Source organism: Meleagris gallopavo, chromosome 1 (genome assembly GCF_905368555.1).
Source record: "Meleagris gallopavo chromosome 1, MGAL_WU_HG_1.1, whole genome shotgun sequence".
Lineage (NCBI taxonomy): Eukaryota > Metazoa > Chordata > Aves > Galliformes > Phasianidae > Meleagris > Meleagris gallopavo.
In genome coordinates, this window is record NC_139404.1 from 135646296 (window position 1) to 135673199 (window position 26904).

General features: G+C 41.4%; 1 protein-coding gene across 3 annotated transcripts in view; it reads left to right on the forward strand.

Annotated features, from left to right (window-relative positions):
* The first annotated feature begins 11473 nt into the window (after positions 1-11473).
* TUBGCP3 (tubulin gamma complex component 3) overlaps positions 11474-26904 on the forward strand; it is a 46272-nt gene continuing 30841 nt past the window's right edge. For 2 of the 3 annotated variants that reach the window (XM_010728538.4, XM_085215350.1), the window contains exons 1-4: positions 11475-11756; positions 22474-22581; positions 24352-24419; positions 26453-26530. In XM_010728538.4, the coding sequence (XP_010726840.1) occupies positions 11681-11756; positions 22474-22581; positions 24352-24419; positions 26453-26530 (330 nt within the window). In that variant the 5' untranslated portion in view covers positions 11475-11680. Of the gene's footprint in view, positions 11757-22473; positions 22582-24351; positions 24420-26452; positions 26531-26904 lie in introns of all 3 variants that reach the window. The other variant, XM_085215358.1, reaches the window with a different exon arrangement.

A 26904-nucleotide genomic window follows, 5' to 3' on the forward strand; every position in this document is an offset into this window, starting at 1 on the left:
TCCTGAACTTCTAGAAATTGATGTCAGGGAAGAACATGATTTCCATGGATAAGTGCTATAATACACCAGTAAGGAGAATGTGACTACAAATGAAAGTGGGAATGTTTTTATTTTATCTAAATTTGAAATAGGAGAACAGGATAGACTGCTAAAAGCAACTCTAGCAACGCAATATCCAGTATCGGGAGAACAAAATCCTTTTGTTTCCTGACCTCAGCCTCATCAAACAAACCAAGAGAAAAGTGTTACTGAGCTGGAGGAATTTGTTCACTGGAAAGAATACTGAGGCCTTGTGATGGCATCTATAAAGCTAGGGATGGCACAGACCAGACCTATTCTGGATAAGAGCAGCAGCAATCATGCACAGATGACAGCAACATCAAAAGATTAACTTTCATGAGCTAGAAAGTAAACTCTATCAATAATTTGATTCCTTTATTTAGCTGACAGCTGCACCTAAAATTGATCTCAATTATACTGACGTAAGATGTTTTAAAGACTGTTTAATTGACATGTGCATTTAATTCTCTGTGAAATTTTCCAGTTAAATATGCTTGTGCCTTCAAAAATACATGTGGTTCACTGAATAATGGTGAAAAATATATTTCCAAAACTAATGCTATTTTTCTACATTGTAGAGTTAATGAAGCTAACTGTTTCTTAATGCTCTTTTGCAGTGAGCTCTGGAAGCTCCTGATCATTCCTGATCATCTCGCTGTGATATGGAAAACTCTGTACTATTTGTATGTTGTATCCCTACCAAAAAAACCCCTTCAGCATATGAATATTCTCGTGCTCTGTATCATGATGTCCTATCTCTGGTATACGTGATTAACCATATGATCTATACACTTTGCCTCCTGACATGATGACACAGCTTTGAAGTAGGAAAAATAAAACATCATAATTTCCACACTGAGTTCTTTTATTCATTTCCTGAGTTATATTAAGCTTTATGTTTTTGTTTTTGTTTTTTATTTCCTGGAATTTTAGGCACTTTGGAATACTTATAGATGAATATAAGTAACAGCAGCCAATTCTCTTAGCTTATATTCAAATTCTCCTCTTTTATTACTTAAATTGATTAAGTATCCGATACATTCTTTTCAAGCCGTTTCTACAACTTTATTCCTGTTTCTAAGAAATAGGTACAAAAGAACATGAGACAAAAGAAATTTGGAAATAATAGCTTAAAGCCCATTAAATGTGCTTCTGATTTACATCATCATTCTTTGCAAAACCAAGCTGCTCTAAAAGACAAGGTGGAACTTATCATCTGACAGCAGCAATGCACTCTGACTTTTGATAGATCTATTTCATCATGTGGGTGAGCTGTACACAGCAAAAAAAACAACAACTTCAACAAAACATATGCAATAAATCTTAAGACCCTTCCTCACACCTGCGTAAAAGAGTTGGGTAAGCAGTTGAGTCTTGCAGAACGTTCTGAAGGTCATCCTCTCAACCTCAGGCTCTCATGCACTAAAGCAGTGAAAGCAGATGTCCTGCATACCTCGTCTTATGCACCCAAATGTGACATCATGCCTTTCTGCTTTGATATATTTCCTCCGACATGCCTGTCTTCTCATGCACTTGGGGGATTTGTTGATCTAGGAGATTAACAAAAGATCACTTGCGATTCCTCCGCAGATTTCCACAGTGTTGGGACAGGATGCTTTTGATTGACTGAAGGGCTCATCATAGTCTAAGAAGCACAACATCTCACCAGGTTTCTAAGGAATAATGTTGGAGGTGTGGTTTTATATTTTTGCGCAGTCAGATCTGATTTCTGCAAACTCTTTATTAGAGCCTGAAGCTGAGCATCCTCTTGAGATTTATATTCTGAATGTTACCGTCTCTTCTGACTAGCACTGATGTCACAAGCTGAAATCTCAGATACTCGCCTAAAAAGCACTGACAGTTCATTTGATATTGAACAAATCTTAATCAAATTCAAAACTATTTCTGTATTTGTTCTCTTTTCACAATCTATTCTCCTCCCCCATTACTGCAAAGTCCTGCTATTGTGGACTGTATGTGGCAAAGAAGTGAATGGCAGATGGTACTGCTCCTTATTTAATGCCTTCAGGAGAGCAGAACACAAATAAGTGTGGAGCATATGTGCAGTCCAGTTCATGTCAAATCCTCCTAGATGCAGGAAGCAAAAACCCTAAAAATGAGAGTCACATGGACAAAAAAGACACACTTCTGGTGTACCTCACTGTATTCTTATGAAGTTGGAAAGTAGTGAGACAGGTAACATAGAACCCTAAGCAAGCTGTGCAGATGGAAGACCTTTTCCCCTTCCAGTATCCTCTTCTCCAACTTTTGAGGCAGCCTCATTGTAAATAGAGTGCTTCTTGTTCTTCAGCCTGCTCTGCTCTTCTAGCATCACCTGGTGTGAGAAAAGGAGGGAACTGAACTCCTGGCTTGTCACGAGGGGATGGCTTACATCCCTCCCTTACATGAACAACAGTAGGAACGAAATAAAGATCTCTGCCTGCTGCACCAAACATCTTCTTTAGCAGCTGAGATGACACAGTGTCAGTCTGGACAGTGAGGCTACTGCTGTGTCATTTGCCTGAGCAGAAGTAGAAAAGCTTTGAGAAGATCCAAAGCTTTGGGGTACACTCAGGGGGTTGGTGTCTGGACTGTGCATATATGTCCCTAGCATATACACAAACAAAGCAACGTCTCAGACAGTGGGCAGAAAGCAGGACTGCAGAAAGCAGCAGCTAATGCATCCTGTAACAGCAAAGCAGAACTGAGCAGCTCTCTTCGGCCAAGTGACAGACACATTCTGCATTCAAAATAAATAAACAAATGTATCACGCAGGCCATTTATTAACTAGATGGTGTGTGCTCTTCTCTCCATCCTTGCAGGTCTGCACAGACGCTTGGCATCAGCGATGCGGGCACTGTGCGGCAGCTGGCAGGGCAGCACGGCCAAGGCTCTGGGTCTTAGCGGGGCCACGTTTTGCAGCCGCTGTCTTTTCTTTGCCTTCTGTAGTGCCACCTGGCGTCGCTTCCTTGAATGAGGATGGATTTCAGGCTCGGTTTTTTTTTTTTTTTGTTGTTGGTTTTTTTTTTCGGACGGCACTCTGAAGCTTCCAGTCCAATCTTAGCATGTATGCGAGCATCCTTTCCCTGTTACCGCAGGTGCACAGCCAGCGATCTCCAGTTGGCCTGTCCTGCCAACTGCAGCTCTTCTCCTTTCTGCTCCCACAGTAACTTCAGCTGCAGACTTCAAATAATCATAAAATCATAGAATGGCTTAGGTTGGAGGGAACCTTGAAGTTCATCTAGTCCCAGTCCCCCTGCCATAAGCAGAGCTGCCACCCTTCACAAGCTAGTGATCAGGCTGCCCAGGGCCCACATCCAAGGGGATGGGATCCATCCAAGAGAAAATAAACCTCCTGTTAAGTTCTTCTCCCATCTTATATCAACACTAATATTAACATAACCAGTTTCAGAGGTTCGTGCTGATAAGCAGCAACAGGTTAGTAATACAGCTTACCAATATGTTGCCATGTCAAACAAAGAAGAGCTTTCAAACATGAGGTTTGGGTGTTGTTCTATTTTCTACAGCAAGACAATATTAGGCTCAGATCCTGGTGCTTGTTTCACCAAATGCCACGACTCATCATTTTTGTTCTGTTTGTCCCACTTCTTTATCAGCTCTGTTACCCCTGTGGGCTCATGTTGCAGTGGTTCAGCTGCACCTTCTCGCTAGCTGCTCTGTACAGGAGCAGGATGGCTCTCTGTAACTCTGCTTATTGTTCAGCCAACCGGCCTTCTGCTCTTATTAAATTACATGGTAGTAGGCTAACTCTGTTTTCGACATCAGACATCCAGAGCTTGCTGGTTATTTGCTCTTTCCACCATTTCCATCTGAGAACTGCACTTTTAAAAAATGTTTGCTTTCTTGGGACAACTTTCCCTGTGTATAAATGAGCAGCAGGAGTGCAGGACTTGGAGGAGTGCAGCGCAGCATCCACGCCAGCATCACTTGGCTTGTGGTAATATAGGACATTACACGGCAACAGTGAAGGGAAAATGGAAGCCATAAGCCAAGGCTGAATGTATGGCAGTACTCCAGTTTCACATAGGCAGGCTAGTCTATTGTCGTACAGCCACAGATATTCTTGGATAACACTTTTTTTTCCAACAGCTTCAGATCATAGAATCATAGAATCGTAGAATTGCTCAGGTTGGAAAAGACCTTAAAGATCATCGAGTCCAACCACAACCTAACCTTACTACCCTAACTCTAACAGCCCTCTGCTAAATCGTGTCCCTGAGCACCACATCCAAATGGTTTTCAAACACATCCAGGGATGGTGACTCAACCACCTCCCTGGGAAGCCTATTCCAGTGCTTAACAACCCTTTCTGTAATGTTGTGAAGATGCTTTGAAGTTCTCCCACAGTAAGCATTTGTTTTAGTTAAATATACCTGGGCACCTGAAATCAAAGTTGCCCATACCCAGAGGGCAGATGCCTCAATATTAGACAATTCAGGAACATTTCTGACTTTTGTCCTATATTTTCAGGTATTGGCTCAGTCTGGGTTGTTGAAATACTTCCTTCTTTCAATAAAGTAGTGATGGTCTCGTTCTGCATAGCGCTCTTCATCTTAACTGTGTGATGAGCAGTTCCATCTGTTTTCCTCTCTGTCTCTATGCAGTAGAGGAAGCAGCTGGGAAAGGAAATGAATCTGCACAGTGTCCTGGACTAGATTCTGTTTTATTTGATTATTCAATCACATATTTGTATCATAGTGCCCATATAAGGCAGGATGATAATCCTTGCTATTGAGATCTGTAAGAAATCAGAAACAACTGAAGGCAAATCTCATTTATTCAAATAACCAGCAACTCACATGGGAGGAAATACATTCCTAAAGAAGATTATTGGAAGACTTCCACACAGAGATTATGTCACTGTTACTATACTCTATCCTTCATAAAGCAATAGTGGTAACTACAATCATAAACGAGTGAATTCAACTCTTCACAAGAAAAATGATTCATTCTAAATCATTTGGAATGTAGCGTTCACTGCTCCTTCTCACACTGAGGAGAATACCATTTTCTGACTTTTAAAATGCTTATGGAGTTAGATGGATAATGATGTATCTCGTCAGGTTTAGGAGATCTGAACAATCTGTTAATACAAACTTATGTTGCTGCTGTGACTTCACACCAAGTACACAACCCTGTCTTTAAGCAGAAAACATTCAAAGGATAACTGCAGTTTTTAAAAACAATGAAAGCATTCTAAGTGGGAAGGAAAGAAGATTACATGGTTAATGTATAAGAAAAAGAGAAGAGCTGGGTTGTAATCCCAGACTGGATAGATATTTCCTTTAAAACCTTGGGCAAAATGCTTCTTTGGGGCCTGTTCACATTTCCATATTTGATTCTCTGTGAAATGGGGATTCTAGCCCTTGTCTGCTTCCAAGAATGCTGAAATTGTTTGTGCAGGGCTGGATGCTCTGAGATGGAAGCTGTTATCTGATTATTGTTATAAATGGAAACACAGGTTATGGCTATGTAGGCTCTTAGTTAAAAGCTGATCCAATTACACAGAGGAAACCCACGAAACAAACCTCATTCTCAGAGGCTCCACTTACTATCTGCATGTTTCTGCTCTTGTGTCCTTATGTCTGTATCTGGGGGCCTCACTATCCTAGAATATGCTTTTATCAGTCTCTCAGATTTTCAGGAGGGAGAAAACATTGAGATTTGCTTCCAACCCACCAGCTATTAGTGCCTTCAAGAAAGTTCTGATCAGTAGAGTACAGTGGAAGTTACCTACAGAAAAAAGACTGTCTTGCCACAGAAGTGGGAAATGCTCTGCAGTTAGGAAGCAAGCGTTGCTTCCTTGCTAAAAAACACATTTGAAAATTGGCAAATCTTTGTAGCTCCAGTGCTGCTCTTTGTAACTGTAGCACTCCTATAGCTGTTCAGCTGTGGTGGTAATAACAATTTGCACTTCAGTATCCTGTAGCATCATCCGCTCATCTGAGCATCTGAGAGCACGTGATAGAAGCATCAATTTACAAACATATCCACAAATCTGTTATCTACTGATGTTTCAAGCCATGTTGAAGCCAAGGGATGTACTCCTACACTGTAAATACAGGTCTTAAAAGTCACCTTGTTGGACATATTTATTGCACCTCTTAATTTAATGGAATAAGGTAGATTTTAAAACCAAGAATAGCAAAACAATTCAGTATTTTATGACAGGAAGGAAAGAAAAGCACAGAATTCACAAATTTAGATACACAGGATATTAATCACCAGGACAGAACATGGCAGGAACACCAGGAATTTGTCTTATTCTCTCAAGAAGACTGTGGATTGAAGTTTATGTTTTTCCTTGCAAATATCCGTGAGTATACACAAGTTCTTCCTCGTACTGTGACTGAAGTCGGTAATCCTCAAGAATTCTCATGAAAGAACCCTCAGGCTGGTATGAGATGGACTTTATGAGATGGATGATCAGCTTCATAGGTATGAATGTTTCACTAAAGTGAATTGCATTTTTTTCTTTTATTATTTGTAGGAACATAAATCTCAGGATGTGTTCTGCAGGAGATATTGTTACCTTGACAATCATTTCTGTCTAGAAATGTGGTACTTGGTGATTTTTAATGTCTTTTCCATTCTGAGCAATTCTACAATTGAGCAGTTGATACATATTGTTTTCAAGGGACTAATTAAAATAGTCAATACAAAGCTTTGAGAAGGAAAATGTTTCTTTTTCCCTCGTTTTTTAAATAATTGTTTACTTTATACATTTAGTACAGCCACAGATATAGCTGGTTCCATCATTTTCCTGACCAGTTCATTAGAAAGAAAAAGAATCAATGTGAGGAAAACTCTCTCAAAACCAACAGGAAAGCAAAATAAATAAATAAATAAAAATAATAAAATAAAAATCAATAGTCATTTTTAAGAGCATTACATAGCAGTACCTTCAGACTCACCCCTTCAAGAGTTCACTATGAGAAAAGTGCATAAATAAAGCAGGTTCAAATACAATCAAAAATATCCCTTGCTTATAAAATTACAAATATTTTTAACATTTTAAACAAAAGCATGGGTAGAATTGGTTTCCCCCTGCCCACTGGTTGCTCTTTCTTTCCCCCATGGCAAGAGGAAAATCCTAAACTTTGACCTTGAGGCTTTCACACAGATGTGAGAGTTGGCAATGGCACGACACATTTGCACCTGGGGAAATGAGTAAACAAAGTAAGGTGAAAAGAATACAGAAATCATCTCTGACCTTTCTGCTTTGTAGTGAAATTAGCTAAAACAGCAACAACAACAAAAGAGAAAATTGATCCAAAAAACTCCAACCACCTACTCACAAAGCACTGCAGGGCTTTGTAGAGCTTTGTTATTGACTTATGCTATATTTAATGAGTTATTTTTGCTCAGTGGTATTATTGCTTTTATTGAAATAATCCCATTACAAATGCATAAATACATTTTTTTTTAAATTAGCCTGCTACACTGCGTTTTTGTATTCAGCATCTCAGTTTGATAGTTTCTCTTGTCTCCTTTGTGGCAATGGCAATTAGGAGGGACGTCCAATTCTCAGACTGCTTTGGGGCTGATCCAAAGTTAAAGCATTTTCTCTGGGACATTACCCAAATGCCTCTTGAACAGTGACAGCATCAATCACCTCTCTAGGAAGCCTGTTCCAGTGTTTGACCACTCACAGGGTAAAAAGGTTTGTCCTACTGCCCAATCTGACCCTCCTCCGGCACAGCTCTGAGCCATTCTCACACGTCCTATCACTAGATAGCACTAGGGAGCAGAATTTGGCACCTCCCTCTCCACTTCCTCTCCAGAAAGTTGCAGAGAGCAGTAAGGTCATGTTTCAGCCTTCTCCAAACTTGACAGCCCAAATGTCATAGAATCATAGAATGGCCTGGGTTGAAAAGGACCACGATGATCATCTAGTTTCAACCCCTCTGCTATCTGCAGGGTTGCCAACCACCAGACCAGGCTGCTCAAAGCCACATCCAGCCTGGCCTTGAGTGCATCCAGGGATGATGTCCTCAGCCTCTCCTCAGAATATGTGTCTTCAGCTCTGGTACCAGCTTTGTTGCCCTCCTCTGGATGCATTCAGGTATCCTATCAGATTAAAATTCTGGAGCCCAGAGCTGTATGCAGTAATACTCTAGGTGAGGCTGCATCAACACTGAATACAGAGTGAGAAAGATCAAAAGCATTTGCTCTAAAATCCTGAAGCCAGACATGGTCAAAACTCTTACTGAAAAGCTGAATACAACATGAAACATATATTTGGAAATACTAGCCCAGTTTTATTAAAGAGTTTTGTTCTGCAGGCTCTTTTCCAACATTATTATTCTGCTTTTAAAAATGAAATACTTGTCACAAACTTTGAAAAATATTTTGACAGTATTTTTGGAGTTTTTAACAAAACAGAAGTGTTCTTGCAAAACATTTTCATCAAACTACAATTTGATCTGTTTTTTTTTTCCTCCCACTCTATATATGAGGCATAGCTGTGATCATAGAATCACAGAATCACCAAGGTTGGAAAAGACCTCTAAGATCATCCAGCCCAATTGTCCACCTACCACCAGTATTTCCCCACTAAACCATGTCCCTCAGTACAACATCTAAATATTTCTTGAGCACCTCCAGGGACGGTAACTGAACAGTATCTATGGGCACTCCATTTCAGTATCTGGCCGCTCTTTTGAAGAAGAAATTTTTCATACATCCACCCTGAATCTTCCCTGGCCAACTTGAGGCCTTTGATGCTATGGGAAGGGCAGGAACTTAGAAAATATCTAGTAGTTTGAACTGCCTGTTTGCTGGCTGCAGTTAAACTATTTATTAGAAAGATACATCATGCTGCCTGTCCCTGTGTAATAAATCACATTTAACATTGAGTGGGTTTTGGTGTGTGTCTGTGTATATTCATGTTGGAAAGGATTTCTGTTCATGATTAAGAATACCCCTCCTATGAGGAGAGGCTGAGAGAGCTGGGGCTGCTCAGTCAGAACAAGAGAAGGTCCTGGGGATCTCATCAATGTAAACACCTGAGGGAAGGATGCACAGAGGTGGTAGCCAGGCTCTTTTCAGTGGTGGCCAGTGCCAGGACAAGAGGCTATTGGCACAAACTGGAACATAGGAGGTTCCTTCTGATCACCACACAGCATAAAATGTGTATCTAAATTACTCTAAATACTGAAAAAAGTCCCAAAATAAAAAATGAAAATATCCGTAATTTTGCTTTCATACAGCTTATATCAAGGCTTCTGGCATCTCCTAAGTATTTCAAAACCATTTTCTTTTTGGATACACATGTCAATTCTGTGACTTTCTGTAGGTACATAGCATTATGGAACACACTTCAGGCTCCTCAATCAACAGAATAGTCAAAGCGAAGAATGTGAAAGCAAAGAGCTGGTCATGTTTTTGTTAAAGTTGCAACAATTAGGCTATAATGCAGAACTAATATTCTCAGGAGGGTTAAGCTGTTTGGATCAAATTATCTCTTTATCTGAGGCTTATTCATGTACAGGGAAAAGATCCACTGAAATCCAGTCACAATACTTCACTCCAAAACATATGGCCTTCCCAAAGTTAGATCTGCAGACACCTTTAAGAGCCTCTTAACACTGCAGATGCAGCATAGAAGGGCTGGCATTATGGGGCTGCCGATGAGGAAAATATGTGCTCAGCTACAGAAGCCAACTGGTGCTGGTTCAAGTCCTGCGGGACTTCCATTCGCTAAGGCACAGATAGCATCCTCCATTGTCTCCAACCACCATAATTCTTGACGTTTGTTATATGACAGTGAAAATATGTCTAACTGGCACAGTGAAATGCTGGAGGTGTCAGCATGATTACTCTTTTTGGTATTCCTCCAATAGCTAGAGCTATGTAACGTACTGTGCCCTGCAGACATAATCATAAAGGAGTTAAGACAACCAGAGCAATTAGGCCTCAGGTTTTTTATAAGAATAAGAATCTTTTCTTAGCATTGCCGTATGAATGTAAAAAACTTAATAATCAAAAGGGACTGTAATGCCGTCTAGTCTGATCTTGTGGGTAGCATACACTCAACACTTAGATGGTAGCTCCTGTGTCAGTTTGTGTTTGCTCAATAAGCTTGCAACAGAAGGCTGATTTAAAATGTTCAAGATTTGGAGACACGTCGTGCCCTTAAATATCTCTACACTAATTAAATATGCTCATTGAATTTAAAACACAGTTTTTTCTAGCCTCACTTTTCCAGACTTCCATCTTCCACTGGATTTCACTGTACATTCTTCTATAATAAAGCTCTTCCTTATGTAGGAACTCTGAACACAAGTCACTTTAAGCTTCTGTGGATAAATTAAATTCCTTGTTTAGTCACTGTCGGTTTTTCAAAAGCCAGGGTGCCATTGGGCCTCTTGGCCACCTGGGCACACTGCTGGCTCATATTCAGTTGACTGTCCATCAGTACACCATGGTCCCTTTCTGTCAGGCAGCTTTCCAGCCACTCCTCCCCAAGCCTGTAGGGTTGCCTGGAATTGTTGTGACCAAAATTGAGGACCTGACACTTGGTCCCTATTGAAACTCATATAGTTAACCTTGGCCATCGATCCAATCTATGCAGGTCCCTCTGCAGTGCCTTTCTGCCCTCAGGCAGATCAACGCTCCCTCCCAGCTTGGTGTCATCTGCAAATTCACTGAGGGTGAAATTTACTGAGATCTGTTCAGCCAGGCAAGTAGCAGCTGACACTTTGGCTGGATCAGAGCTAGCTATAGCATGCTGTCCAGGATGTGCATGCCAATCAGGAGGTTTGCCAATAGCAGATCAAGCAGGGAGAACTAAATCCTCCTCGTCTTTCTTTTCGAGAGGGCATTAACTGAGATCTTACAGCTCTCATCTGCTGACTTTGACATATTTTTATTAAGTTTATATATTTGTGAGCTGTATCCTTCTACTAAATTTGTTTGAAATTTGTCAGGATACCTAACAGTTACCAGGACAAACTGACACATGGCAAAATTACATACACCTCATTTCTTGGGGAAATGAGGCTATATAATAGATTATATATCCATTCCCTAATACATTAATAATATATTATAATACATTCCTTAATAGCGTAACAGAATCAACTGCTACGACACTATTTCAGCAGCATAACATGGGATGCAGTTTTATTGAAATTGACAAGTTTAAATTAGTAATCGTACTTCTGCTTGAAGACACACACATCAGTCACGCTGTAATAGCATGTTTCTTTCAGAGAATCACAGGACGATTTTAAGTGGAAGGGACCTTAATGATAACCTAATTCCAACCCACTGCCACTGCCACATGTGCCACTTGTTCTTTCTACGAGGACCCGGAGCACGCCCGGAACGGCGGACCGTCGGAACCCCGGCATGGCGGCTCGGCGGCGGAGGGAGTTGGGAGCAGCGCGCAGCGATGCCGCCCCCCGCGCGGGGCATTGTGGGTGCGGAGCGGACGCCGCTGCGGCTTTCGGCGGTTCTGTTAAAATGGCGCCGTAGGCAGCGGCCCAGCGTGCAGCCGGCTGCTTGTACGGGGCGGCCGGCGCCGCCTCTCCGCCTGCCTCTTTGCCTGCCGCCGCTCGCCACCGCCCCGCCTTTCCGTCCTCTTGGGCGGCGATGGCGACCCCGGACCAAAAATCCCCCAACGTTCTGCTGCAGAACCTCTGCTGCCGCATCCTGGGCAAGAGCGAAGGTAACGGCTTTCCCCAGCTCCGGGTCGCTGGGACCGTCAGGGCGGGGGTGGCCGCCGGGGCCGCGTTCCGCTGTCTCGTCTCCGGCCTCAGCTCGGGGCCGCTGTGTTGGTTGGTGAGGCGGGAGAGAACCTCGGCCGCTTGCGTAAGTTGTGCGTGGTGCAGCCCAGGCGATGGATGGCTCCGCTCTCTGTGGCGGGGAGGCGGAAAGCTTTTTTGCTCTTAAGAGTTGCTCTCTTTGTGAGCGCTGCTCCCGATTCGTGGCCAAGCTTTCGTGGTCGCCTTTTCCACGTGTGGGGTGACGGCTTCTTCCCCTGTGAAGCTGTGAAGTCCAGTATGCTCTTTTCCTCTTTCGTGCCACTGTCTCCTGGAAAGTCACCCCAGGTTACCTTGAGGTGTTTGCGTGACAGCAGTGAACAACTTTGAACTGACTGAATTCCTGCTCCTTGAAGTACAGAAAATAAGAGATGAAGTCTAGGTGTATCCTCTCTCTCCCCCCTCCGTGCTTTTAGAGATCTGCATTCAGTTACCCTCAGCATTGTGTGTTTGAATCTCCAAAACCGTAAATTCCCATTTCCAGAATTGCCACTCTGTAAGAATTCAGTGTCAGGAATTTCTGGTGTGAAGCTTTTCTCAGCTCCTACTCTTCCCCAGCCTCCTTTGAGTCAATGTTAGCTTACAAGCTGTGTAACGCCTCTTGTGCTTTTATGTAATCACATTTATTTTAGTCTGGTTATATATGAAAAGGTATTTCACAGCAGCCTTCCATTCAAAGATACTATAATAGCTTTTACTTAAAAGCTGTTTTTTTCATTTTTCTTTAGGAAAATGTTTTACTCTCCAATTAGTGTATATGTTCACGTGCAAGGGCACTTGTAGCATTTCACTGCCTAATATCTGAAGTTGTGTTAATTCTACCTAAGACTATGTTATTTTTAATTTATTGGGATAGAAGAGCTATCTTTGAAGCCGTTATTCCTATGCTATTGATACTGTGTTGCTGGGTCCTGTTTTCCTAATGACTTTTCCTTAGTTTTGAGAGGAACTGCAACCTAAACTTAATCTAGAATTGTTTCTTGATGTTGAGTATCTTATTTAGGCCTATGACACATAGGGCATGAGAGCATAAAGCTCTATGCTTACCACTTATGCTGTGAGTATTGGGAAAAGGTAGGATGCTTCCACTGACTTTGGATGAAGCCTTAGTTCCTACGCATTTCCTTGTCTTCTGTCAAGAGTGTTAATTTTATTTGCAACCATTACTTGCAGAAAGCATGGAAGAGAATACATGTATTATTAAAAAGAAGTGTTGAATCTATTCCAGTGTGCTTGGGTTCTACTCACACACTTAAGATGTCTTGTGTACTTGATGAAGAAAAAGGAAATTCTGTCCAAAATCATGGTAGGCTGCTTTGTGCCACTTGCAAGTCCACTGTGTCTGCTCACTTATCTGAGGATTTGCTTGACTCCTTTAGTTCCTACTGAAGGATTTATTAAAATATTGACTAAAAATTGTGTGGCCTTTCTGCTATGTTTACTATTGCTATAGTTCTTTGTGTCTGGCAGATAGACAGACCATCCTTACCTGCTCTTTATTCTCATGGTACAAGAGACCCAAGCACTTCTGACATAAAGTTTCACAGGGAACAGTGAACTGTTGTCTGTTAGCTGGCCATCAGCCCAGCTATTGGTAGACAGTTTTGGGAGACTGTAATACAAAGTCCCTGTGGAAGAAATCCAAGTCATGAAAGATGTTCAAATTCTTTTTTTTTTTTTCTCTTGTGCCTTTCCCCTGAGTCTCCTTTTCTTTCCTGGGACCAAGGGACAAATTGAGACAATAAGGGAGCTGTGTTGCTGCCAGTATCCTCTATGTTGGAGTATCATGCATGTGCCCTGGTAGCAGGGGAACAACCAGTAGCTTCTTGTTGTTCTCCAAGCTTTTAATTCTGAATAACTTTCAGCATAGGAAAAGAGACTTAGCTACTTAGGAGATTGAAATTCAAATTCCAATAAGAAATTTTAAAAATAAATAAATAAAAATAAACCAGTAACAAGAAGCAAAAGCTAAGTGCAGACAATCATCTTTATGCACTTGTGTAGTTATCTTGCTTTGAACTTGGCTTGAAATTCTAGCTTTTGGTACCCTGCTAGAATAAGCACTCAAATGAAAAACAAGTTATCAAAGTAATTAGGTAAAATGTTGTAGACTAATAACAAAAAAGAGTCAAGATGATCTAATGGATTTTCCTACTTGTGCATTCCCTGGACCTCTCTGTACTTCAGAGGGCTTCATCTGTTTGGCTGTGCTTGTTTTCAGTGCTTGTTTGCTGTTACGTTCACGCGGAAGCCATGGCATCAGCAGGAGCTGAAGGATTCCATTCATATAACGTCTGTGGGAGTGTGCTGTAGCTGATGTGGGTGATGACATCCATGCGTGCAGCCTGCAGTGCTGTGCTTGAAGCCTTCAACAAGTCTGAGTCCCTTATCTGCTGGACGTTCTCTAGCTCCTGCCTGTGACCATAGTGTCCCAATATTCCTAGTTGGAAGGAGCTCACAAGTGTCATCAAGTACAGTTCCTGGCTCCACACAGCACCGCCCTGCATTCAAACCCTGTGTCTGAGAGTGGTATCCCAGTGCTTCTCACACTCCGGCACTGGGGGCTGTGCCCACAGCCCTGGGCATCCTGTTCCATGCCCACCGCCCTGTGGTGCAGCCCCTTTCCCTAACCCCCAGCTGCCCCTCCCCTGACAGCTCCATGCCGTTCCCTCGGGCCCTGTCGCTGTCACACAGAGCAGAGCTCAGCGCTGCCCCTCCGCTCCCTGTGAGGAGCTGCAGCCACCATCAGGCCTCCCCTCAGCTCCTCTGCTTTGCACTGAGCACGCCCAGGGGCCTCAGCTGCTCCTCACACACTTTGCCCTACAGACCCTTCCCCACCTTTTCAGCCCCCCTTTGGACGCTCTCTAATAGCTGTATGTCCTTTTTGCACTGTGGTGCCCAAAACTGCACCCAGTACTCGAGGTGAGGCTGTGTGATGTCCTGTGAGGCCCACTCATTGAAAATCCATGTTGAAGTGGATTTGTATTAGAATGCAGTGTGACCACGAGAAGTTCCCAGTGGCAGATCTGCCTTCTCTCTCTGTCTGTTTCTGAGATCATTTGCTATATGGATAGCTTCCTTTGTTTCCAAGGGATGAGAGTTTCCTGCGTAGGGCTTGTGATTGTTTTTGGGCAAACTGAGGTATTCAGTTTTCAGTTATCCCTGCTTGGGGACTCCAGCAGTTAAACAAGGTTGCATGCTGCTCTGCGAGTGTGAATTTAATGCTCCTGACAAAGCTTCATGGTCTTGGCTATCTTTCAAAAACCTCTGGGAAGTCTTGGGCAGTCCTACTTTGTACACTGTTATACTAGCATGACAGCTGTAAGAGTTCTGAGTACATCAAACAGTACTGTAGTTCCTAGTCAGGCTATGTCTATTTGGTTTTGAATCATAAAAAGATTTTTATATGCCAGATTCCTTTAGTGTTTCTGGAGGTGAGCCTGCTCTGGAAGGTGGTATTTGAGTCTTTAGGCAGCAGTTTGCTATCTAAAGACTGCTCTATGGTCTTAATTTAGTATGTATAATCTCAGAGGGTTTTCTTGTTGCATTTTTATTATTTAAGCTCTGATCTATTGGCATAAATGTTTAATTTTCATGGGAGAGAGAACACAGAGTTCCTTAAAAAATTGAGATGGAGATGGAAATGCATGCAATAACAGAAGCAAATACAAGTTGATCATTTAGAAAAAAGTCATACATAGCAAGGAATTCCAGGCAGACTGTCTGCCCATGTTCACTGGTAAGTCTTCTCAAATCTGTTTCTGCAATTGTTTCTGTTCCTCCTTTTGTATGAGAGGGATGTGGATAACTAGAAGGACTGCTAATTAAAAATATACTTTAAATGTTTAAAATTAACATTAAGAGAATGTTTTTACATTTGATAATTTTTTTTTTTGTTACACATAACTAGCTTAAACTAGGAACAGTGATGGCATTCTACACTGGCATTTTAGCTTATCAGTTTTTTTCTGTTTATCGGCGTGATCTAGTGGGTGGCAGCCCTTCCCACAACAGGGATTTGAGCATGATGACCTTTAAGGTCAGTTCCAACCTAAGCTGCTTAGTGATTCTGTATGGCATAATATTAATGTAACTATTTTGTTTTTTTTCTGATAGTAATTCATACTGATATAACTTTCATACAGCTAAAATGCATAAGTAAGTAACTGCTGAATGTGGCAGTTAAGTTTTACAGCTTTGATCATAGAATGATAGAATTGCTGGGTTGGACAAGACCTTAAAGGTCATCAAGTCCAACCACAACCTAACCATACTACCCTAACTCTAACAACCCTTTGTTAAATCATGTCCCTGAGCACCACATCCAAACGGTTTTCAAACACATCCAGGGATGGTGACTCAACCACCTCCCAGGGGAGCCTATTCCAGTGCTTCACAACCCTTTCTGTAAAGATGTGTTTCCCGATATCCAACCTAAACTTACTCTGGTGCAACTTCATGCCATTTCCCTTCATCCTATAACTGGTGACAAGAGACCAATTTCCACTCTCATCACAATTACCTTTCAGGTTTTTGAAGAGAGCAATAAGGTCTCCCCTCAGCCTTCTTTTTCCCAGGCTGAACAGCCCCAGTTCCTTCAGCCTCTCCTCATAGGGCATATTCTCAAAGCCCTTCAGCAGCCTTGTTGCCCTTCTTTGGACCTGCTCCAGCGCCTCAATGTACTTTCTGTACTGAGGTGCCCAAAACTGAACACAGCACTCGAGGTGAGGCCTCACCAGTACCGACTCCAGGGGCAGGATGACTTCCCTAGACCTGCTCACTACACCATTCCTGATACAAGCCAGGGTGCCATTGGGCCTCTTGGCCACCTGGGCACACTGCTGGCTCATATTCAGCCGGCTGACCATCAGTACACCAAGATCCCTTTCTGTCAGGCAGCTTTCCAGCCACTCCTCCCCAAGCCTGTAGGGTTGTCTGGGGTTGTTGTGATCAAAATTCAGGACCTGACACTTGGTCCCCGCCCCTATAACTCATACAGTTAACCTTGGCTATCGATTCAGCCTATCCAGGTCTCCATGTAGTGCCTTTCTCCCTTCAGCAGATCAACACTCCCTCCCAGCTTGGTGCATATTTACTGAGGGTGCACTCAATCCCCTCATCAAGATCACTGATAAAGAAGCTGAATAGGGGCGGCCCCAGTATGGGGCCCTAGAAGATGCCTCTTGTGACCGGCTGCCAATTGGATTTAATTCCAGTGACCAGCACTCTTTGGGCCCGGCCATCTAGCCAGTGTTTCATCCAGCAGAGCATGTGCCCATCCAAACCGTGGGCAGCCAGCTTCTCCACGAGGATGCTGTGGGGGGCAGTGTCAAAGGCCTTCCTGAAGTCCAGGTAGACCACATCAGCAGCCTTACCTTCATCCACTAAGTGGGTCACCTTGTCATAGAATGAAATCAGGTTTGTCAAACAGAATCTACCATTCATAAACACATGCTTACTGGGCCTGATCCCCTGGTTGACCTTTAATTAATCCATGATGGCTCCTGAGATTATCTGTTCTATAACCTTCCCTAGCACCGAGGTGAGTCTGATAGGTCTGTAGCTATCAGGATCATCTTTCTGGCCCTTTTTGAAGATGAGAGTTGCGTTTGCCAGTCTCCAGTCTGGGACATCCCTGGTTAGCCGTGATTGCCGAAGAATTTTGGAGAGTGGCTTTGCAACCGCATGTGCCAGCTCCCTCAACACTCCACAGTACAACCCATCCAGCCTCATCTCACCATGGATTATGCAGGGTCTATTCTGTTCCCCATCCCTGTCTACCAGCGCAAGGGGCTGTGTTCCCAGGGAGTAACAAGTCTTGCTATTAAAGACTGAGGCAAAGAAGGCATTAAGTACCTCAGCCTAATCCTGATCCTCTGTCACCGTGTTGCTCTCTGCATCCGGTAAGGGGTGGAGATTCTCTCTTGCCCTCCTCTTACTGTTGGTATGTTTATAGAAATGTTTATTGTTGTCTTTCAGCTTAGTGACTAAGTTCAGTCCTAGCTGGGCTTTGGCTTTTCTAATTTTCTCCCCGCACAGCTTCGCTACATACTTATGAGGATTACAAGTAGCTTGCCTCATCTTCCAAGGACTATAAACTTTCCTTTTGTTCCTGAGTTCCAGCTAAAGGCCTCTGTTCAGCCAGACTGGTCTCCTTTCCCATCAGCTCATCTTCTGTTAATTGGGGGTGGTCAGCTCCTGCTCTTTTAAAATAAACTTCCTGTCAGTGGTTTATGGACTGGTTCAGCCTGGTTCTGTGACTAATTGTGGAGAAGGGGAGGGGAACCATGGACCCATGCCCCAGGAAAGGGGAAAATGGGTAGAGAGATGGGCCTAAAAACAAAACAGAAGCAATGCTCTGAGGAACAACAAACTGATTTACTAAATAAGTTAATGGCATGCAAAATAACATGCTATGGTACAATATAATTACAATTGGAGCTAATGAATAAAATTAGATGAATCTGAAAAGCTGAAGGCCTTACTCTAAGTAAGCTGATGTGATATGGCACCTGCACCAGAGATGAGTCAGATGGTCAAAAAGAAGGGGAGTCTCGTGATCTGCAAACAGCTTTTTTTATCTTTCCCTCTGGATGGAAATGTTAACAGAGCAGCAACTGGTCCTCTGGGAGATATAGTTCTTCTCTTCTGGGACAGGTTCCTGGAACTGCAGCGTTAACTCTAACTCCCAATGCACTACATGATATTATGATGTGGTATACTGGTAACAAATCATAAAACCATGACACTTCTTTAAAGTGTCTAAAGTTTCTAGCCTTCCTGAGCTCCTATGCCTTCCAGAGCTACCTCCCAAGGGGCTCTCTAAACCATGGTCTGAAGGAGACCAAAGTCTGTTCTCTGGAAGTCCATGGCAGCAGTTCTGCTGACTCCCCTCTGTGGTTCAACAAGGATTGAAAAATCTATCATTTCACTATCTCTTTGCTCTTGATGGTCTCCAACTTTTACAACCCCCACAAGACCTTCTGTGTTAACAAACAGCAGGTCCAGGATTTTGCTTCCCCTTGCTGGCTCCTTCACCAGCTATGTCAGGAAGTTATCTTCCATGCACTCTAGGAACCTTTGGGACTGTTCTCTATCTGCTGTATCATAAGTCTAGCAGCTGTCTGGGAAGTTGAAGTCCCCCACAAGAACAAGGGGAAGAGACCTCAAGACCTCACCCAACTGTTTATGAAGTATCTTATCTACCTCTTCATCCTGGTTGGGAGGCCTGTAGCAGACTGATAATGTCAGTCTTATTTGCCTTTGCTTTTATTCTGACCCATAAGCTCTCAACCCTATAATCACTATCATTAATTTCCATGCATTTGCATTCTTTCTTAACACAGAGGGCTACACCACTGCCTTTCCTGCTTTGCCTGTTGCTTTTGAAAAGTCAGTAGCCATCAGTCACAGCACTCCAGCTGTGTGAGTCATTCCACCGTGTTTCCATGATGGCAACTGTATCATAGTTTTCCAACCGCCCAGTGATCTCCAGCTCCTCCTGTTTGTTATCCATGCTGCATGCAGTATAAATGCACCTGAGCTGGGCCTTCTTTTGAGTGGCAGTAGCTCTAATGCCCTCAAGATCATACTCAGGTGTTTCTACATCCACTAACCTCACACCAGCCCTTGTGTTCTTCCTACAAAAAGATGTGTCATCCTCTTCCTTTACCAGGGCACAAGACTGTGGGCTCTTACAGCACAGCCTCCTCCCACAAGCACTGGCATGTTGCATACAGACTCCTTTCTAGTGAGCATTTTTTCTTGAGCATGTCTTAGATTACAATGGTTGTGTTTGAGTAGTTTCCAACAGTAGTCATTCAGAACCACATGTGGAACATTGCTTGTGATTTAGAGTGTCACTGTTTCACAATGACTTTAAGAAGTGTTGAGTGGGAAGAGACAGCTGGCTAGAAGAATCACTAGTGGAGAGAGTTTGCTTTCTTCAAGAAAGTAACTACTGTCTGATTTATTTAACTTCTTTTAAAAATAATTGTTCTGGAGTTTTAGCATGCGTTCTGAATTGCAGTTTCGTCTGAGCTACTGGTTCCTTGGAAATATAATGGCCAAGTTATCTTCCTTTTTCATGAACACTTCCTTTGAATTTCATCTTGTGCTGTTTCTCCACCAAATTCTTCTTATGCATTGCTTCTCCGTGCTGCACTTGTACTTTCTGTGACTTTAACATGTCATCTGCCTTTGGCTGTAATTCATCTTGAATCCTGTGTTGTTTGTAGGAAAGTATAAATGGTTGGGTAGATGGTAGATATTGAATTATTGATAGCTTGCTCTGCTCTGGGGTGAGAGAGTCATACTGAATCACTTTCTGATGGGAAAGTGTGTACACATATTGACACACAGCTATGTATTTTACACTTGCCTGCCATCTTAATGATCTTTGAGGCAATTAAATACATCTATTAGTTGTAAATGACGTGATTCTTTATTCCATTGACAGATATCTGAATTAAATTACATTTAAGCACTACAGGTAAAGTTATGTTACACACTCATAAGAAATAATCTGTTGCTGAGGAGCCTTCCTTAGCGATGTGTTCAACAATTTGGACTCTGTATGAAGCAGACGAGAAAATCTGTGTAAATTAAAATGTAAAAAGTCTTACTGTGGTACTTTTGAATTTCCAGTGCAAATCTGTATGTGTATTAGTATTAAATGTGGTGCAGTGTTAAATGTGGAGGTTGGTGGCCCTGCTTGTGGTGGAGGGGTTGAAGCTTGATGATCCTTGAGGTCCCTTCCAACCCAAGCCACTTTATGGCATAAAGAGTGGATTTCTTTGAACCATACTGTTAGTCATGTAGCACTGTTAATCTGCAGCATTCCTTAATGGAATTGTAGGTTTTTGACCTGAGACCTTTCTCAGATGCCTTGTTAGGACAGTATGGAAAAACTTGGCTAGGTTTCTGTGCTTTAACTAGTTTTGCTATCGCTAATGTTGACATAGAAGGTTATTTATGAGGTTATTTATGAGCTTTGTTAAAGCTTTCCTATTACAGAAAAAAAAACCAAACCCTGCTACTTACTGTTGATAGCATATCTATTGTGTTTTTATTAGCCTGAGGACTTAAGTTTAAATCTCCAAAACTTCAGTCTGGAGATCTTCACACATATTTCTGCTTCTCTCGTCATCAATATTCCATTGCAACACAAAACTAGAAGCACAGGTAGTCTTAAATTCTAGTGTCAGAGGGAGATTGGAAAACATGTAAATAGCCAAGTAGAAGATTTTTCTTCCATTAGCTAGGAGGTAAGTCCCAGTTCTGATATCAGTCTCTCACACAGGTGTGCACAACCAAATAAGAGCAACAACAAAAAAAAAAAACGCCTTACAGTTCTGCGTAGCTGTCATCCTGAGTCAGTTCTGATGAAGAAATAAAATTCCAGAGAGCCTTTGGAGACTGTATATATCTCTACTGGATTTTGTAATCCCTGCAGCAGATGACTGAAGATAGTAAACTCAGTTGTATGTTCATTTGAGTTTGACCTTAAACTGTAAAATCATAGGGGACAGCAGAGAGGAAACATAGCATTTTAACCTTTTTGAAATGCTGACTTTTTTTTTTTCTTTTTAAAATTTTCTTGGGGAGGAGAGGGGAAGAAAGTTCTATAAACACAGTAAGTACATCATTGCTTTCAAGGGAAACCTGTGCATTGCTAGTTGCTGTAAACTTGAAGGGAAAACAAAAGTGGTAAGGTATACGTTTTGTGATATACTGCGGGATCGTAAATATATAGGAAGTCTGTACATCTACTAAGGTTATGTCTTTTTTTTTCTGTAGAGTTCTATTTTAAGTTGTATCTTCCGAAACACCTCAATTATTCAGCTGCAGTACTGCCAGCTTGTGCTATTATTCCTTGTAGTTCTCTTCAGAAATTTCTCAGATCCTCCATCCTCCACATCTGTTCATTCATGCTCTCCGGCTGCAGTCTGGGCAAGAGGTGGTGTCTGATATTGCTAAAGCTGTGCTGGCAGACCAAAGAGAATGCTTTACTGCTGAGCTTATGCTGCATTCTGAACCCCTTCAGGCAAGGTTATTTGCAAGTTTGTTCTGCCAGTCCTCTCATGGAGTCCTCAGGGAATTGTTTTAATGTTATTATTTTTTAATTTAAAGGGTGATAAGAGAGAATAGTGGAGGTGGATATAAAAGTTAATTTCTAAACGTTATTTTCCTTAGGAACAATCACAGCAGTGTTTTCTGTATGCAGGCTGAATTGTGTGACTGTGGCAAGTCCTACACAGCTTTTCAGGCTGTAGGGTGCTGCAGAGCCTCCTTAAGTCTAATAGCTGAGCAGGCCTAAGTGTCTCTTCAACCAGCACAGCATAGGAAGTATTTAATTGCATATGCTTAATTTGCAGAGTGTATACAGGTGTATTTGAACTATTGTTAATCTCCCCCAGAGTAAGCTGGACTTCACTGCCCTCTGGTTAGAAATGTATCCGAAGAACATAATATAACAGTATCTGATCTAAGCTGAGTACTTTATGCCAAGTTCATTCACAGCTATATAATCTTGTGCCTTTAATTTTTTTGCTTTTTTCTTTTTCTTTTAACAGTACTTTAGCAGTCTGCTTAATTGAGTGGGTTTCCCTTTTTTTTTTTCAGCTGATGCAGCCCAACAGTTCCAGTATGCAGTGAGAGTTATTGGAAGCAACTTCGCTCCTACTGTTGAACGGGATGAATTTCTCGTGGCAGAGAAAATCAAGAAAGAACGTACGTGCGTCTCTGTTTATTCCTCTGAAAGTGGAAATGTTCTGCCTCACTTACCTAATGCTGATTACTGTTGTTATTGCCTGCCCCTGAAAATCTTGTGATGGCAATTCTATGAATTCCCTAGTTGCTCCTTCTGAGTTCAGATGTTTAGTTTAAATTTCCCTTGCTTTTGTACAAGCCATTGACTTTCCATCTTAGCCACCACAGAAATAAAAAGCAATTTACATTACTTTTCTTTCATTTTAATGTTATTCTGACTTCATAAATTCATACTTCTTTTTGGAAGACCAATGCTTTTGAGGTATACTTTGTCACAATTAACTTCATGAGCAAGTATGTGAATCTTAATGAATGATCATCCTGGGGATGGATGGAATCACTATTCGTGCAACATACCTGATACTTCTTGCCTTTTGTTTTCCAAGAAGTTTATTTACAACAACCTTCTCAAAGCCAAAACATTAGACTGTGACAGTAAGTTATTGCAGTTACATTCCACTCTGCTCTGAGCTGCTCTGAATCAAGTGTTGAGCTCTTAATCCCATTGGAGCGTGAGGCATTCTTATAAGGCCAAGTAATGCTTTCAGCTCTACAGTAGGATGTTCAGGAGCAGTTACTGATTAAATTAAAGCTTCTATTTGTGCTCAGGAATTTTGAACATTTGGTCAGGATGATTGAATTAGAATAACTGAAGCCTGTGATTGTAATCTTTTGAAGTACCTGTGTATTTTTTTGCTAATGCGCGGCTTCCGCTACTTACTTACAGACAAATAAGCTCATCAGAATTTCTCTAGATACAGCTGTAAAACCCTGTATTCTACAGTATACACTTCCTGCATGTTGAGTTTCTGTATCTTTTGGCCAGTACTAGACAGCACCGCAGTGTATACGCTTGTTCTGCTGGGGCTTGTTGCCCCAGTGAAGCTGATTATTTCCATCTTCATTCCATTCCAACTTCAGCTTGTAGGTTGATTTTAGTGGTCGTGGAATAACTGACTGGATATATCTCCCAACTTTGCATTTATTTTGGAGTTATTATGTGATAGGTGACTTAATTGATTAAAAAAAAAAAAAAGTACATGGTAATGCCTTTTAATACTAATTAGCATTTCTGTTGTTTAGCAGCAACTGTTTTATGATTAATATTTCTTTAGTGTTTGCCTTGCCTTTTTTATACATGACTCTTTCTGGTGTAAAGTTGGCTTTCTGAAGATATCTTTAAGCTTAAAAATACTCCTTTTAGCAAAGATTTCTGTTACATAACAGACAGGGATCAAAACTTACTTTCCTTTATATATTGAAGTTCTGTGACCTTGAAATTCTTCTTAACTTGGAACAAGTGGCATTGCTACTTTATTTCTTTATTAGGCAGTGAAAGCAAGAAAGAAATGATAGTTTTAATAAGTTGCTTTATAGTGCTCTTAACCCATATCTGCTTTCAATTATGTTCTAATTCCCAAACCCTACAAAAAGGCGCGCTCAATTTTAAAAGGGCTTTTTTTTTTTTAATATATATCTTTAGAAAATGTCTTTGTTGCCGTAAGAGAAACAGTTACTACTTACATTGGGTCATATCCCCTGCAAGAACTTTCAAGGGTAGGAATGCAGATAATGTGAAAAAAACCTCCGAAGTCTGAGTAAGTAATGCAAAACAGTTAAGCATCGTTATGCTTTCTTGGTTATGTTTTCCCATTTACCAAAAAATAGATAGTTTCTGAAATGACTATTATTCTTGTTCTAGTTCTTTTAATCTATATTTATCTCTTTCAGTTGTGCGACAAAGAAGGGAAGCAGATGCTGCTTTGTTTTCAGAACTCTACAGAAAGCTCGGTTCACAGGTAGTGTAATGAAGATGTGAAGAAACTGAAAGCACACTCAAATTCTTTTGATCTTACAGAGTTGTTTTTGGATAGTGCTCAGATCATTAACTTCTTTATTTTCCTTTTATTTATTTATTTTTTTTAACTGAGAGGAAGATTGAACACTGGATCAGGTTGCCAAGGAAAGGTGTGGAATTTCTGTTCTTGGAAATGAATTCAACACCTGACTAGGCTCAGCTCTGGGTAGTCTGCAGTACATAGTCTTGCTTTTGAGCAGAGGTATTGAAATAGATGATCGTCAGAGGTCTTCTCCTACCTCAACCATTGTGTAATCTTTGTGAAAAGTTCAAAAATTACAAACTTGTGTGTATATCTTAATTAGATATGTATTTATATATGAAAATATCAGCAGTTTGCTTTTAATTAAACATTTTAAATTTGAAGAGAATAAAGGTTACAGTTTTTGAGTACAGTTTTAAAAAAGATATTTTATAGGAAGAAATTAACACTGTAAAAATAGAAGTGTTTACTTTTTTAGTATATAAAATTGAAGAATTTTCTCATTTTATGGCAGTGCTTTGTAAGTTTCTACTTTTTTAGTTAATCTCAGATTTAAACAATCCTCGTGCTTCTGAGTTTTTAAATACTCCAGATCTTTGCTGTTAAAGCTTAAGGGCTTGCTGAATTTGATGGCTGTGCTAAAACCAGCGTTCGTCAGAGAATACTGTCTTGTTTTCCTGACAAAATGTTGCCATATAGAAAGCCCATGGTTGAGAACAATGGATATTGAATTAAAGGAGGGAAAGATGTGAGGAGAGAAATTTAGCCTAGGGAGGTGAAAAAATGACTACTGCTAATCTGTTCTGGTTTCTTCAGAAAGACTGAATGTTCAGCACAATAGAATATCCTGAGCCTTAATAAAATAAGACTTCCAGTTGTCGTTTGTACATTTTGTGGGTTTTTTGTTTTGCATCTTTCCACAAAAACAAATGAATCGTAGAATATCCTAAACTGGAAGGGATACACAAGGATCCTCAAATAAAACTCCTAGCTCCACACAGGAGCACCCAACATTCAAACCCTGTGTCTGCGAGCATTGTCCAAATACACCTTGAATGCTTGGGGCCGTGCCCACAGCCCTGGGCATCCTGTTCCATGCCCACCGCCCTGTGGTGCAGCCCCTTTCCCTCACCCCCAGCTGCCCCTCCCCTGACAGCTCCATGCCGTTCCCTCGGGCCCTGTCGCTGTCACAGAGAGCAGAGCTCAGCGCTGCCCCTCTGCTCCCTGTGAGGAGCTGCAGCCGCCATCAGGCCTCCCCTCAGCTCCTCTACTCTGCGCTGAGCACGCCCAGGGGCCTCAGCTGCTCCTCACACACCTTGCCCTACAGACCCTTTTCTTCTTTGTTGCCCCTTTCTTTGGATGTTCTCTAATAGTTTTATCTTTCTTGTACTGTGATGCCTAAATGTGCACCCAGTACCTCAAGGTGAGGCTGTGCAGAGCAGGACAATTCCTCTCGTTACCCAGCTAGCAGTGCTGGGCCTGCTATTTTTCTGTATAACAGTCAAATTGCCCTAATTTTTATTTCAGCTTCAAACTTTTGAAGCTGTCCTTAAGAAAGGTGAAGAGGAAAGTGGAGAAAAAACTTCTTTGCTGAAACAACCTTTGAAGAAAATGCTGTTTGTTAACAGTCATACTAGAAGTTTGTTGTCTTTACTTTTGGTGTTAGTTACGAGTCCAAGGTGTTTTAAATGGTGAAGTATGTAAGAATGCCAGCAGAAGTTCAACTCTGTATAATTGTCTTTCTTAGTAGCTATGAGTTTTAAATTGAATATACTTGCTGATTTTAGGGCAGGTGAGAGAGTTCATGATTTTAACACAGTGGAGAAAGTTCATATAATACTGTTACAGAATCCACGTTGCACATTCCTGGTTTACTCAAGGTTAATCGTATTTGGGTAGTAAAGTGACTGGATGACTTAAAAAAGAAACACAAAAAAAACTATTGAGAGTTATGACCAACTTGTTTTTTTGTTTGTTTTTGTTTTTGAAAGGGCATTTTGAAAAATAAATGGTCAATACTCTACCTCCTGCTTAGCCTCAGTGAAGACCCACGTAAACAATCTAACAAGGTAAGTGAGGAGACATTATTAGTTTCTAGAAACAGTAAATTTATGTTGTTTAGTTGAGATGTCACAGAGTTGCTATTCAGACATAATGAACACTTCTGGAAACAAGGTTGTATGTGTGGTTGTGTCAAATGTATTTGTTCTTTCAGTCTTGCGCACAAGTATTTGCATTTTTATAAATTATGAGCTATTTATCATTTGTAGCCTGACTTCTGACTTTGCTTTCTGTTTTGTGGTGTAATGTCTGTTCATGTGCAAGTAAGTTTGAAATGGAATAATAAGAAGAAAATTCCTTCTTTGATTGCAGCTTTGTTAGCACCAAAGTTTTTTTGCAGCTATAGCTAATGACAATTCACAGGCAAAAATAAGCTGTATTT